This window comes from Cryptomeria japonica, chromosome 4 (assembly GCF_030272615.1).
Source record: "Cryptomeria japonica chromosome 4, Sugi_1.0, whole genome shotgun sequence".
In the NCBI taxonomy this organism is placed as follows: Eukaryota; Viridiplantae; Streptophyta; class Pinopsida; order Cupressales; family Cupressaceae; genus Cryptomeria; species Cryptomeria japonica.
In genome coordinates, this window is record NC_081408.1 from 133,561,406 (window position 1) to 133,578,117 (window position 16,712).

General features: G+C 32.2%; 1 protein-coding gene across 1 annotated transcript in view; it reads right to left on the reverse strand.

Moving 5' to 3' along the window:
• Positions 1 to 4,369: 4,369 nt before the first annotated feature.
• LOC131050374 (uncharacterized) overlaps positions 4,370 to 16,712 on the reverse strand; it is a 48,459-nt gene continuing 36,116 nt past the window's right edge. Inside the window, exons 8-12 of the mRNA XM_057984535.2 lie at positions 7,417 to 7,780; positions 6,548 to 6,903; positions 6,038 to 6,246; positions 4,912 to 5,740; positions 4,370 to 4,685 (exon numbers count right to left, since the gene is read on the reverse strand). Coding sequence (XP_057840518.2) covers positions 4,923 to 5,740; positions 6,038 to 6,246; positions 6,548 to 6,903; positions 7,417 to 7,780 — 1,747 coding nt within the window. The 3' untranslated portion in view covers positions 4,370 to 4,685; positions 4,912 to 4,922. The remainder of the gene's footprint in view (positions 4,686 to 4,911; positions 5,741 to 6,037; positions 6,247 to 6,547; positions 6,904 to 7,416; positions 7,781 to 16,712) is intronic.

Genomic DNA, 16,712 nt, shown 5'->3' on the forward strand with positions numbered 1-16,712 from the left:
TCTTTACAAAGATCTGTTTGGCAAGGTTGTCCATTAGCATCATATCTATATGCTCTCATTGACGATGCTTTGGGATATTTATTCCAATGTGCTAATAATATGAAACTCATTTCAGGAATTTCTATCCCTGAAAACATGGTTGTCATTAATTCCCATTATGTTGATGATAACTTGTTATTCTTACAAAATTCTGACCAATGTATTTTGAATGCGATGGATATTCAGGATTTGTTATGTGTTGTTTCAGGGTCCAAACTTGCACATAACAAAACAAAATTTCTCATGGTTCAAAGTGGTCCTACTCCTCCCTAGATTCCACAAGAGTGGAAACAAATCAAGCACAAGAAATAATGAGATACCTTGGCATACCATTTGGTTTTGGAGTGCTCCTTTCAGATATGTGGAAATGGTACCTTGATAGAATTAGGAACAAACTCCTTAATTGGGGAAGTAAATCTCTCCCTAGCTGGCAAGATTCAAGTTGTCAATAAGATATTTATTGTAGCTCATGTATACTATTTCTCATGTTGGATGCCTTCAAAAAAGGGGTATGGGGAATTAATTAAGCTCATCCATCAATTTTTGTGGGCTAAATGGGATCATGGTAGCAGAGGTTTTATTTTTACATCATGGATTCATTGCATCCAACCTAAATGCAAAGGTGGCTTGGGACTTATTGATCCAACAACACAAGAGTTTTGCCTTGCCTCCAAAAGGATAATTATAGTTGTTCATGGGAATGAACCATAGAAGATTCTCATCTGGAACCGCATTAATCTTGCCACTGCTAAGGGTAAATGACAGCAAGTGGGATTGTTAGACAAAATTCTTCACGCTCCTTTTTTCTCCATTAAGACTTTGCCTCCCTTTTGTTCGATATGGAAGGCCTAACAACATACATGTTCTCTTTTAAAATGGAGAGGTAATTCACTTCAGCATGGCTTCAGCTTCTCCACTTCAACTATCTGGTGAAATAACCATATTCTCTATCAAGATCAGCCCCTTGCTCTATGTTTTCCCAGTCAATCATATGCCCTATTCATGAAAGGTGTTCGTGAGGTTGGAAATCTTTGGGATTTTCATACCATGAGTTAGTTGTCATGGCATTCTGTTAAAGGACAATTCAATTTAAATGATAAATACAAAGTTTTTTTAATTTTTGTGCAATCTTTGGCTCCTTCGGAACTGTCTGTGAAATTGTGTACTCCTGTCCATTGTAGTTTTTTCAAAGACTGGTTATGGATTTCATCACATCTGTTTATGTTATTTCCTTCAAAAAAGGTTTATTTGCAATGTCCTCCAAGGTTGCCTTTAAAACTCCATCTGAACTCCAAGTGGAAATACAAGTTTAATGAAAAATTTCAGTCAAATTTATCTGCGCAGATTGGGAAAACTAAATCCAATGCAGATGCACAATTAATTGCTTGGAGGATTTTACATTTCCAATTGTCTATTGTGGATAGGTTGAAATGTATGATGATCCAACCAGCGAATTGCCCATTCTGTCATAAACAAGAAAACATAAAGCATATCTTTTGGAGGTGCCTTTTTGTTAAAAAACAATGGAATCTGGTTTTTAATGATTTCCCTGCTATTTTTTAGCACAAATTGTCTTGGAAGGAAGCCCTTCTTGATGTGGGACTTCATGTTAATCCTATTGCTAATGGAGTCAAGAATGTTATCTTCTCTCATATATGGAGATACAGGTGTAAAGTTATCTTGAATAATCTCAATGCTCACCAAGATGATGCATCTCTAGTGTTTTACTCAAACATATTTTATTGTTTGACGTCTCTTTTCTCTCAATTACAGGAAGAGGCTGCAAAGAATTTAAAGACTGACTTCCAAATACAACAAATCAAACTGCATGTAAAAATGCTACTCACAAAGAGAGATGTTGTCATGCCACAAGGTTTAAGGCTTTTTTTTGGCTATTGATGGTTTTCTTTCCTAGTCTCTTTGCTAGAAATATGTATTTGTAGCCTTGATATTATTGGTTGAAGGTTATTTCAGTTCTATTTTCTGTTGTTAATAAATTATTTCAACTCTATGTACTATTGGTTGTTATTTATAACACTACTTTTTTGTGTAACAATCTTCTTTGACAATCTTCTTTGACAGTCCTATGACTGTCTTTCTTATGTAATTCTTTTGCATTTTATCAATACAAAAAAATAATAATTCTTGTACCTATGGCTTTATATGCTAGAATCTCTATAATATAAACTTTGAAAGTAAATATCTACAACTCTATGTGCTAGTATTTATATAATCTACACCATTCAAGAGTCATCATCCATAATGCTAAAAAGCACTTTCTTGAACCCACCTAATTACAATTTTAGAAATATTTAACATAGTTATTTCGAAGTGTTATATTTATATTTAAAACAATTCTTAAGATAAAAAATTTTATTGAATCTAAAATTTAAGTTTCTAAAATCTACAAGGTATCTATTTCGTCAAAGTTACATAAGCACAATTCCAATTTCATTTTTCATTTATGGCAACTCTAAAATTAATGAATATTGATTAATAACATAATTATAAACCAAGATCTCACTCTCATCAATTGTAGTCAATTCATAAAACTACAATCCGTTTAAATAAAATACTGAAAATATTAAACATAATTAAAAGTATTGTAGTTTAATTGATTGAAAAAACGATAAACAAATAACTAAACCACTAGAATACAAGTAAAAGAAACAATTATATTAATTTATATTATAAAAAAAATAAAAATTATATAATAAAACATATGTTTTACTAAAATTATTTAATATCAATTGTTATATATCAAATTAAGAACTCCACACTACAATTTCATTAGCACTTGATATTTTAGATATCAATTATCATAGCTTCAATTTAAAATGAATAATAAATTAGAATAGTAATGGACAAAATACTTTTACTTTCTTATTTTTTATTAATAATGTAATAAAATGATAATGTTATTTTGAAACTTTTTAAGATTTCAATTAAATTTTCAATTATATATTCAAGCATAACAAGTTAACTGTTAAATTAAAGTAAAAATGATAGAATAATTGAACAATCATTGTTAGAGGCTAATTGCTAACAATTATATTTTTCTTTATTAGAGTAATATCTAGCTTCTTCAAACTGTTGGAGGTCAATTAGAAATTTTAAAAAGTAAAGAACAAATATGTGATATGAATTTTAAATTTGATCTAAATATCAATACATATTACTTATTTTAAAAACAAGAAGACTATTATTATCTAGAATATATTAAAATAAAATGATAATGTTATTTTGAAACTTTTAAGATTTCAATTAAATTTTCAATCATATATTCAAGCATAACAAGTTAACTGTTAAAGTAAAAATGATAGAACAATTGAACAATCATTGTTAAAGGCTAATTGCTAACAATTATATTTTTCTTTATTAGAGTAATATCTAGCCTCTTCAAACTGTTGGAGGTCAATTAGAAATTTTAAAAAGTAAAAAAACAAATATATGATATGAATTTTAAATTTGATCTGAATATCAATACATATTACTTATTTTAAAAACAATAAGACTATTATTATCTAAAATATATGAAAATCTAAAAATGAATGAATAAAAATATTCAAATATAAGAAAAATTAATCCACTCCAAAAAAATCAATATACTCTTCATCCAATTAATCCACTATTGCAGATGGTGGGGAGAAGGAAGAGGTGGTGCATTGCACGGGTTGCAATGCCATCTCTAATAACTTAAATGGTGTTAAGAAAAAACTGGAGTATCTGAAGTCCTATGTCAACAAAATAGGGAAATTCGTCGTCATAGTGGCGGGCTAGAAAGTGACACCACTAAGGAACTGTTCTAGCCTTCCGCCACAAAATAGGGAAATTCGCCGTCAAAGTTATGCACTCTTTTGCTACCTCTTTGTGCTTGCTCCACCAAGATAAGGTTGAACAGGGTGGGCTGGAAAGTGACACCACTAAAGAACTGGCGGAAAACTGGACCAGGCTTATGCTCTCTAAGCACATGGGTGTTGAAAAACATGATTAATGGTTGAAACTTTTCTTTTTTGTTATAGTTTTTATTGCTCGAACGACTGATTCCACGGTAATCTTGCTACTTTTAACAATTTTTATAGTTTAAACAATAAGCTGGTTTACTACTGGTTAAGGCACTTTTTGGACGAGATTGTTTTCAATCTTGGGTTATCCAATAGCGGCAGACAGTTTTTGTTTTTGAGGACTAAAATAGGGATTGGCTGACTGCCGTTAGGCAGTTGTGTCCATGTCTTCGGTTCAGCCCCCTTGTTTTGACTGCTTTATAATCAAAAACACCTAACTTTGGTTTTTTACTCAAGATTTTTAGAACATTAATTTCATCAAAATATAAAGTAGTCAAAATTAAGATTATATAACTATCACAGCTGGTAGCTAACTATTACATATAACTCAAACTGAAAATTAAAAACTGATGTTCAGGAAGAGTTTAATTAGCGTAGCTAACTATTACATATAACTCAAACTGAAAATTAAAAACTGATGTTCAGGAGAAGTTTAATTAACCTACTAGACAATTCAAAATTTCCAAACTAATATAACACTGGTGCAAATGTTCAAGTGACCAAGGAACCCCACTGCCACATTATTCCAAGCTACGCAAAATACAGAATCGAACTGACTTTGAGATGGAGAAAAGGTTTGCTCTGCAACCAAAAAAAAACAAAAAAAACCTATAATTAAAAAAATTACTGCAGTGAAAATTTATTCATAAGTCAGGGTTGTCTGTATGGTATATGTAATTATCAGGTTGTATATTTGATATATAAATTGAAAATATAAAATATATTATATTTTATTTTTCAATTAATAACTATGATCAAATGTACAGTCTGGTAGCTAAATAGACGGAAAGAAATATTGATATTTTACCAGGATGCGAGTCAATTATCAAGCCAATCCAAACTGAACTGTACTTCCACAATTTCAACTCTGAGCTCTGGGACAGCGATTCCCTTGGCCTTCAACCACTGTTTCCCAATCTTCTCATCACAGATAACATGTTTCAGGGAAGTCAGTCCCAAAACACTTCTAGGCAGCCTCTTCAAACGAGAACACTCTCTCATATCTAACTCACTTAAATTCTTCAGTTGCCCTATTTCCTCTGGAAGTTCTTTCAGTCCCACGCATACTGAAATATCCAGATATTCCAACCACCCAAGATTTCCAATTGATGATGGCAACTCTTTTAGGCCTGGCAGTGCTGACAAACTTAACACTCTCAAAGAGCTCAGATTCCCAATGTCATATGGTAACTTCTGAACCTGATGGCAGTTGGTAATAGACCACATGTGAGCAGAAGGCATATAGCAGATATTTGGGGGCAACTCCTCTAAATCACTGCAGTGGTCCATGTTAAAATCATGCAGCTTGGTATTGTTGAATGTGGATGTATTTTTAAACCCTTCACATAAGCTTAAAGATAGCTTCTCCAAGTTCTGCAGTGCTTTGCTCTGTTTTAGTACAGCTGTTGCAATCACCTTCTCCAAGCGGACACTTTTGAGTTGAGCGAGTGAAGATAGGGTTTCTAGACCTTTCAAAGTTGCTCTCTTTGTGCCGTAATTGTATACCATGAGATATTTCAATTTCTTCATGGATTTCAAAAATGGAGGGAGGTAATATTCACTCGCAGTAAAGAGTAATATCAGAGCCTCTGCTTCCGAGAAATTCATCTCGTACCACTGGTTTTCCACCATAGACCCTGCATGTACAAATCAGAAAATGAGATTCAATAAGCGTGTAAAATACAGGAAGTGGCCACAAATACTCCATGTCTGGGTTATAAGGAGAACTGATAAGACAATTGAAGTTTCAATTGTCCTAGTATTTATTATCATGTCAGTCATGCACATAATACATCCAGAAAATTGGGTATGTAAATTTAACATCAATTAATGACACTTACGCTAGACGAAAAATTTGGTACAGAAATTTTAAGATCTATTAAAACATATGGCCAGAATTTCAGATCCCATCTGTGAGAAATATTGAAACCCACCTGTGTGAACAGAAACAATTTGAGCATCAAACTGTGTATCACAAAACGCCCATGACCTTGGCAAAGTAAGCTCCTTTCTGGGCATAAGGAACCTCTTCCTGTGCACTAAATCGCCCTGGCATCCCAAATACAAGGCCAAATCTCTCACTACATCGTGTTGAGAAAAGTATAGCTCAGAGACACTTCCATGAGAAATTGCTGCTCCGCTCCTGATAAGTGCAATCATCATGTCAATAATGTTCAAACAAAAAAAATTGTTAAAAAAAAATTTTTTGTACATGAAAGGATAACTTGAGAGCTTCTAATTTAACTCTATTTTTTCTTTTTGATGCATTTTTTTTTATTATTTAATTCATTATGAATCATACTTTATGAAAGTATGATATGATATGTTAATTCTAACAGAAAGAACACAACAAAATTAAAAAGAGAATTAAATAAATTAAAAAAAAAAAAACAATGAAATCCAAAAGCTCTCAAACATATTAACATTAATATGTCAACAATTACCCTGAATTGCTGGTTAAATTCAACAGATTTCGGCTTGCAAGTTCCAACAGGATGACAAAGGCATCCTGCCATTCCAGATTCCGGACATAAACCCATATATCTAGCAGTGCATCAGCACAGATCTTTTTGTCCTCTGGAAATGACCCCAAGTCTAAGAAACATTCTCTCACCACATCATCTAACAACTCAATACTCGTCTCCAAGAATTTGTAAAGCCCTTCTTTGTGATAATCTGATATTGGTTCCCCTTTGGAAAGCTTAATCTTTGCAATCTCCCAGACTACAGGAGGTTCACCATGCAATGAGCTTGCAATCACCTTAAGAGCTAATGGCAGACCTTTACATTCTGCTTCCACCTGTAACTCATAGAATGGAAAAACATTCAAGAGGTCATTGCAGGAAAACAAAAATTACACACATAGTTTGTGTCCTTTTCTTTTATAATCTTTAAGTGATATACAATGGACACTCACTCGCACCGTTGACAAATCAAGAGTCCAACCCAAACCTGAACTACCCAAAATGACAGTTGAGACAAGTAAGCTGACTCCAGAGATCACAAATTTGGATCTCTAAATTTTTAATTTAATTTGGATCTCTAAAATTTTTAATTTAATTACTTGATGCTAAATCACTTGAAAATTTGATTTTATAAATTTATTTTCTCCAAAATGATTAATTGAATGTTTTACTCTTGCTAGCAAACTCCTTATTTCCTCCTGCCTTCTCCAGAAAAAAGTCAACAGGAATAATTTTGCTGTAGCAAAAATCCCAGATATAAAAAATAAAAATAAAAATTAGGCATATTTAAAAGTATTACGGATTTCATCCAACTTGCAAAACAGATAAGAGCTGAGAAGAATAAATACCTCCTCCACTAGATTTGCATCTGCAGTGCATGGAATTGAAGTCTGTCCGAATGCCCAGAAGCAGAAAAGTGACAAAGCATCTTCATGGCCCAGCAATGGCAATTGATACACTTGAGTTGAGAGGTTTTTTGGTATAATGGAACTGTCTCTAGTTGTGATGAGTGTTTTGTATCCTGGGCCTTCAAATAGCAAGTTTTCCAGGCTTACTCTGTCCCAGACATCATCCAGAATCACCAGAGTTGGCTTCAGTTGCTTCAGAAGCTGCTGTTTCAGCTGTATATGTGCATCTTCCGCATTCTGAAACTCAGGTTTGTTCTTCCCAACTATCTTTTCCCACATGGTCTCTAAAATGGTTTGTGCATATCAATGAGTTTTTCTAAGCGATTATTTGATTTATGCTACCACAATTATTATATGTTTTCTTTGTAAGTTAAGATTGTGATACATATTACTAAGAAAGATCATATTGTTTAATTTTCCTTTGTATGAATATGTATTTAACTAATCTTTGGGTTGTTTTACCTTATTTAATATTTTCTCCAAAGTAATTACCTATAACTTTACTTTGGATCAACATGTTTGTTTGTCCATATTGTGCATGCGCTTACCTATTGTCAAAGTTACCAAAAAGATTCAAGGCATCCCATTACTCAAAATTGAGTCATTAATTACTAGGATGCTCACATTTTTTAATACAAAATCATTTTAACTATACACTAAAATAAAATTTCATAAAAAAATTCAAACAAAAGAATTTTAGCTATTATTTCTCAGAGGTATTACATTATTTTTGAGGTTTCAAACATTCCAAGCATCCAAAGCGAAAGTATCATATTTTCATGGTTTTATTTTCAATAGTCCCTTCTTATAGATTTATTTAATTACCTAAGCATTTTGTTTCTAAGATACATCTCCTATCATTTCAAGCTTCACATGCATATCTTTTTTGTCCATACTAGTTTCAATTTTCTAACTGATTCACCTAAATTCATAGTAATCTAATATAATAAATTAATTCATTTAAGTGAAATAGTAGTAGTTGATTCCTTGTAGGTCTCATAATTCAAAGTATAAGAGAAAGAGATGAGCATAGTTAAGAAGAATAGTCATCATAGATAGAGAATTTCATGCAAATATTCTTAGCAAAAACATGGATGACTTATACATATAGAGATTGAATTGGAGAAGGGTCCAAAGATATCTAAAAAATATCTATCCATACCAAGCCACTCAATTGTAAGAAAAGAATAAGAATCTATTAGCCAACCTATCTCTAATAGGGACAAAGAGAAAGATAATTCCAATGCAGAACATTTGGCGAGAGCCAAAAAAGTTGTCTCTCACCAAATGGAAATTTACATTTTCTACATTTTGCAAGCACCGAATTTGGTGCATGCCAAATGAAAAATTACATTTTGTGAGTGCCAATTTGGTGTACACCAAATGAAATATTACATTTTTCACTTTTCACAAGTGCCAAATTTGGTGTGTGCCAAGTGTGGAAAAAATAATTTCTCATTTGGCGAGCACCAAATTTTGTGCTCATCAAAAATTTTGAATTGTCCAAACCTAAGCCTTGGTCATTTTGAGCCATCTAGTGCTCACTCAATGCTCATTTGAGGACCAAAATACAAAGTCGCATCTTGAATATGTCACATATTTGTGCACTTACTATTAGAGGAGGTTATTTATTTTTCTCTATATCGGACATCTTTTGACAATTATTTGTAGCTTCTTTTTCTTGAATAGTGTCCTTGTTTCTATTCTTTTTTTTTTTTGGAATGTGCATCTCTTTTGGAGAGGATTTTTTCCCCATGAGGTTTTCTCTTTTCTCTCTATTTATGAGAGATCCTTTTTATTTGTACATAGGTACCTTGCATCAAGCCTAGTTGGGAAACATCATTTTTTTTATGCATTCATAAGTTAAGGTTGTAGCTTCTCCTTAAGTTTTACTCAAGAAATTATTAGACTAAAAATGCATTTACCTAATTCATTATTTAATTACTTAGGTCCCTTTCAACACTAGCATCTTAAGCTTACTCAAGTCTTGTATTTTTTATGTATTGATTCATATGATGGGGGGACATGTCATGACCTATTTTTATCCTCGCCTAGAATTTCTCTGGGGTCAATTTTTTATTTTTTCCTTTTATAAGAATTCTTATCATAATCATTAATTAATCCAAAGACCATTTATAATTATTCACATTTTTTGGGTCAATAATGTCTCAATTGGCCTCCACAACATTTATTTCTCTCTCCTTTTTTATAGGTGTTTGATTCTAAGTGATCTTGGGAGCTACAAGGATGAGGAATCAACTCCATTATAAAGTTTGCATGTGTATGCGTGTGTGATTTTATATTTTTAGTGTGAATGAAACCAACCCCTTTTATTGAATCCATAAACTAAACCATGGCGATAATAAAAACTAGAAAAATTGAAATTCTACATTACAATGAAATTATTCTTTTGTTCTCTAATTAAATCATGAAATATTAGTATTGTCTTATTTTTTATGTGGACTTTTATTATATGTTTGATTATCGACCCTTCCATTAATCTCAAATAGTATCAAGGCTTAGATGTTAAATATGATTTTTTGACCAAAATCCAACCAAACAAATAATAAAGATCCACAAAGAGATGTTCACCAATATGTGGTGACATTAAAAGACACCAAGAATGATATCTATATAATGTAAAATAATTCACTTGAACTGATTAAATAAAAAGGGGAAGCATTGCTACTATTTCTACACATCCTAATCACACAAATATTTTCATATTAAAGGTACACATTACATATCCAATTTACACATATAAGGTACACATTCTCACTAGTATACCACAACTATTGGTATATCAAAGGGATGACAACACCATAGGTTTTGTACTCTTTAACACCATTGCTAAACAAAGATGACATTGATAAGGAAAACTTTTTGGAAGAAGGGAGGCCATGACATCTTCCTAAATGCAAAAGATTGAAAGATTGAGTAGATCCTACAATTTAGCAAAATATTAATAAGTTAGATCAAAAAGTACAATTTCTCAACACTTTCTCTCATTCCTCTTTTTCCTTGGCTTTGAAAAATATATGAAACTTTATATTCATAAGAGAGTAATTGGTTTGTTGTATTCTCAAAGTTACGAGTTTATCATGGTATTTTTATAGCCCTACCTTTTCCTTAGTATCTCACCTTGGGATGCATAAAATTGACATCCCCAACCTCAACAATTACTGAATGAAAGAAATAAAATATTAGTATATTTTAAAAAGGGATGAGTGTTGAAATAATTATTTTTGGGATAATTTAAAATTTTATTAAATATTTATATTTACAATGATGTGTTCATATATAGAGATTTATTCAATTTATTTATTTCAATTGTCAATATTGATTATTTATTGTTAAGTTTTTAGTGTATGATTTTCACCTCTTTATAATTGTTAATCATTTATAAGAGTTCAATTACAAAGTAGAGTAAATATAAGCACATTAATATTGTGTGTGTATGTGTCCATGGCTTGTCCTAGAGATAGATGACAAAGAAAATGGTTCAAATATTAAAGCCTTCACTCTTATACATTCTCATTTCTCAGACTTTGTCGTCTTAAAGAAAAGTAATTTTTTATCCATCCAAAAAATTAAATCAATACTCTAATCTACTTTCAATGCCTTCTGTATTCCTATGTTTTATTTTTGATATTGTTTGATCAAACAATAAATTTGGATGACACCCCAACTAGTCCACTCCACATAAACTAGTTCAACTGCTCAAAATCCTTCCTACAAAAATTAAAAAATAGTGTCACTCATTGGAAAAAATATAACCAAACCTTTCAAAATTGATATTATATAAAATATATGACATTATGTCTAATAGAAAGCATACTAATACACCCCACATGATATGTTTAGCCCATTCTCATCACAAATAAAATATATGTGACATAAGTGAATAATTGTGAATGAATAGACATTTGATCTTATCATTTTGCATAACATATTGGTGCAAACTCCAATGGCTACACCAAGCATGCATGTGATCCCTTTGTAGCACTAATTATTATTCACAAATTAAACATGGGGCTCCTAGATTTAGTCACTAGTAAAAACACCTTTAGGTGCTATTAGATGGTTGCATAACATATTGGTGAAAACTCCAATGGCTACTCCAAGCATGCATATGATCCCTTTGTAGCACTAATTATTATTCACAAATGAAACATGGGGCTCCTAGATTTAGTCACTGGTAAAAACACCTTTAGGTTCTATTTGATGGTCAATAGGTACATATAAATAGTTATGTCGACCAGACATTCTATGATTATATATTTTAATAAAATCATATTGTAGAATGTTTTACCAACACCTTGTATAAATGCATGTTCTTATTTTCCATCCAATAGCACATGTAGTCACCCTATTTAAATTGAAAAAAAAAAAAATTTGATTATTAATTTGAGTGTATGTTAAAAAGGGTTAATTGGTAGCTGATCTTCAATTAATACTTTTTTAGTTCAACAAGACAAGGAAAAAAACCTATTCTATTAGCCAATATATAAATAAAAGACATGCTCAAAAGTTTAATAGTTTTTGTCATTGTGAATGCATAATGACTAATTCTATTCCACTAACAAGTTGTCCCTCATATGGAAGGATCTTTTCATTATTCTACCATTTCTTTTAATCCCAATTTCTATTTTGAGTAATCTTTAGGTTGTTGGAAAGACCTTATAGAGATATACAAGTTTTTTAACATTATTTTTGACAAATTTATAGTAGTTTTTTTGGTTTGAAAAGAAAAAAAATTCTTTTGATACAAAACAAAACTATTTTAATAATTTCACCATAGCTTTTCACTTTAACCTTCATTCAGAGTTATCTTTTGACAATTGAAAAGATACTTAAGAAATTTACAATTTTTTTATAATATGTTCATATTTCCAAAATAATAAAAATAAGAATCTTTTGACATTATGGAGAATAATTTCATAATCTTAACATAATTTAATGATCTTTAGACTATTAATATAGATTTTACAAAATATTACTACTTTGATATTATAAATTCTAAGTTGTACTAACAAAAATATTTCATAATTTTAACTTTAACTTTACTAGTAATCTTTGAATTATTAAAATATATAACAAAATATCCTACTTTGATATTATTGACATAAAAAAAGATATTTCATAATCTTGAAACTATAAAAAAATATTGCAAAATATCATTAGTTTGATATTAAAAATAAAATTTAGATATATATTGCAAAATATTATCACTTTGATATTATAAATTTTGATGATTACTAAAGTATCATTTTATGAAAGGACTGTAAGAATTAAATATGGCAATGGATTAGGGACAATGAGAGGATCATAGCTCACATATGCAATCGCATTTTGTTGTTTTCATTCTTAAAAGAAGATGATTGATGGTGTGTTATTCTTAAAAACATCAATCAACTTATTTTTAAGCTATAGCTAAAAATGTCTTTTCTCTACTATGTCATAAATCATTAACAAGAAAATGTTTACTGAATCAAGTATATCCAACCATATCCAAGATTATACCCCGGAAGATGAAATAGAGTATACCCACTTTCACCCAATTGAAACCTGTCATCAGCAAAAAGGAAGAACGTAAATTCATGCAAGCTACCCTCTTCCCAATTAAGTTATAAAAAGTAGACGTATATTTCATGCAAGCTACTGATTACGTATATTTCAGGTCAATTTGTAGACGCTGCTTTAACAACCTACATTAACTTGTATCACACTTCAGACCTGTCGTGAGGAAAAAAGATATACGTAATTTCCAATTCAGTTCTAACAAATAGATGTATATTCATCCAAGCTTCCGATTATGTTTTGATTTGGACAAATTCTCAACAACCAGATCATTTTGTTGTTGTACACAATCTTTCTTTTCTATCTAGATAAAGCTGCTTTCCAACCTCTTGAAATTGGGACGTGCCTATTCTGGCTTCAAAACGGTAGTACAAATTGAGTAACACGTGAATTTACTAATACGCGTGTTAGTCGCGCGTTTTATACCATCGATTTTGCAATAAACAGCTGCAATTGACTAACACGTCACTATCATGCTATACGAAAGGTCTGTTTTGAAGCCAGAATAGCTTTGACTCTAAAATGGTATCTCACCTTATTCAACATGTTAGACACCAAATACGTCTGTGTCTCTTGTTAACATCCATTGATGAGACTTTCTTTTAATGTATAATGATCTTTGTACAACTTGAACTTTGAAAAACGTTCATGCCCTTGTATTTCCTCATTCTAATGTGTTTGTAACTACACACACACACACACAAATATATATATATATATATATATATTTGTCTTCAAGATCAACTTTGCATTCACATTTTGCCCATGTATTTCCTCATTCTAATGTGTTTGTAACTACACACAGATATATATATATATATATATATATATATATATATATATATATATATATATATATGTCTTCAAGATCTTGAAATAACATTCTATTGCAGTATTTCTTTTTTATTAGTATATGTATTTTTCCAATGAAAAAACTTTGTATTCACAATACTTGTGTAAAATTTAAAGTTTGACAAGAATATAAGACAATATTGTATGTCAAGAGCTAATTTTAATTATTTATTTATTGTGTGTAAAATTGTAAGTTGCGAAATAAAAATAATTAATAATTGATTAATAATTAAATAAAATGGCATTTTTTTTATAGGAGGATATGAATTAATTTTGATATTAATAGTGAACAATATCTTAAAATATTGTAAGACAATAAAATTAATTATCTACTTTTATTTTTTCATGTCTAAATATTGAATATTGTTTCATTTGTATCTCATAAAATATGGATATTTTTTGAATATGTTGTATTTTTACAGGGCCATGAGGGCATTTGTTAATTGATTCATTATATATCTTGTTAAATGTATTTTTAGCATTTGTATACGTATATTTAAAAAATAAAATCGTATTTTCAAGTTCATGGATGTTCTGTCCTCGGGGCCTCATGGCGGGCGTGACACTTTGGCATTAGAGCCCATGTTCAAACATTGCGATCCTCTAGGCTTACTTGGGTTCCTTTTGTTGATGATGTTTTTCTTTGCATACAATTTTGATTCTAGTCCTAAGATTGTCCCTTGCGTGTTGTGTTGTCCATAAGGATGTCGAGAACACGTGGAAGAGGTTGTGGTAGAGGCTGAGGTAGGGGATGTGGCAAAGGGGTAGCAACTGATAATACCCCCACAAAGAGTTCCCAAGGGGATTCTGGTAGTTGGGAGTGTGAGCAGTCTGGAGAAGTAGGAAATCAGTTGCAAGTGCTTCTTGAGCAGCTTCTCGACCGCTTGGGTCCCTGCTAGGACAATGGGGCTCATGAAAGGTTACTAGTAAGACGGGTTAATGATCTATCAGAATGGGTGGTGATATTCATGAGAGACTTGATGAGAACCAACCCTCCTAAATTGCATGGTACCGGAATTGGTTTAGAGGCTAAAAACTGACCTTGATTGAATTGGAATGATGTTTTTGTATGCATCCCTTCAGTACTAATACTAAGGATAGATGTACAATCATGCATCTAAGGAATTTTGCATCCACATGGTGGCGGTTGCAAGAATAGAAGCTTTGCCTAAACATTAATACTATCTCTTGGGAGTTATTTGTAGAATGTCTTCGGACACAGTTTTTTCAGATCATCAAAAGCAGCATAGAGTAGATGAATTCCATGATTTGCGTCAGCTGTCCATGTTAGTAAAACAACATGAGCGTCATTTTTATGAGCTCAAGAGATATGCCGAGATACGAGATTATGAGACTATGAGCTAGTACAACATTTTATCAGAGGTCTCAATAATTAAATATGTGGTGATCTGCGGGCTTTCCAACCCAAAACCATGGAAGTTGCAGTTGAGAAAGCCCATTTGGTAGAGGGGAAACTTGTTAGGACTCATGGGTCTCACTCAATAGGGCAATTTGGTAATACATCAGCTAGTGGATAGGGTTCTCGAGAAGCTCAAAATCAGGGAGCAAGATCTTTCAGAGGACAACAACACCATCCAAAGCATAAGAATACATATCATCAACAGTCTTAGGGTGCTCATTTAGGAAAGAATAGGAACTAGAAGAGGAATACGCATGATCGCAATGACTAGCTTGCTCACAGTATTCAAATGACAGCTAGCAGAGGTTGTCATTAGCAATCGAGTGCACCCGCTAGGGGTGGAGGCAGTAATGACCATGGGATAGAATGTTTCTTTTGGTGGCAGTAGGGCCACATTACGAGGTATTGCCCTCAGAAGGGTAACCAGGGATCTAGTTACAGATCGACTACTTCAGAGCCTACAGTTGGAGATGCTGGCAGGAGCTATAAGATACATGAAGTAGTGGACAACCATCAAGAAGAACATCAAAGCACTGTAGTGGAGAATTTAGGTGTGTTGCATGGTAATTTGGTTTCTCTTTTGTTTGATTCCAGAGGAACGAATTCTTTTATATCATTTTCTCTTGTTGAGCGATGTGGACTAGTCGTAGTAGAGCAAGGTATTAGGTGGAAAGTAGAGTTATCCTCTAGGGTTAAAGTCGCAGTAGAAACCTTGGTTCATGGATGTGAATTGCAGATTGGTAAACTTCATACCCCTACGGATCTATGTATCATGCCTTTGGGTTCCTATGATATTGTATTGGGCATGGATTGGTTGTCAGCCAATCAAGAAGTTATAGATTGTCGAAATAAAATAGTGAAGTGTTTGGACCGTTCAAGGAATTTGGTGGAAGTGGTTGGCATACACAGACCTATTTCTATACACCTAATTTCTGTTATGTAGATGAAGCGTTGTATGCATCAAAGATGTTAGTTATTTGTTGTGTTAATGAATGACTTGGATATGGATGAAATTCAGAAGGTATCACTTGATGATCATCCCTTAGAGAATTTGCAGATGTTTTTCCGAGTGAGATATCGGGTGTGCCTCCTAAGAGGGACATTGATTTCAGAATTGATTTAGTGCCTAGAGCTGAACCTATCTCACGTATTCCTTATCGGATGACAACTCAGGAGCTTGAAGAGCTTCAGATTCAGTTGGAGGAACTTTTGGCGAAAGGGTTTATCCGACCTAGTGTTTCTCCTTGGAGAGCACTTGTTAAATTTGTGAAGAAGAAGGATGGGTCTCTCCACTTATGTATTCATTACCGGTAGCTGAACAAATTGACAGTAAAGAACTGTTATCCACTACCGAGGATTAATGACCTGTTTGATCAAATTAAGG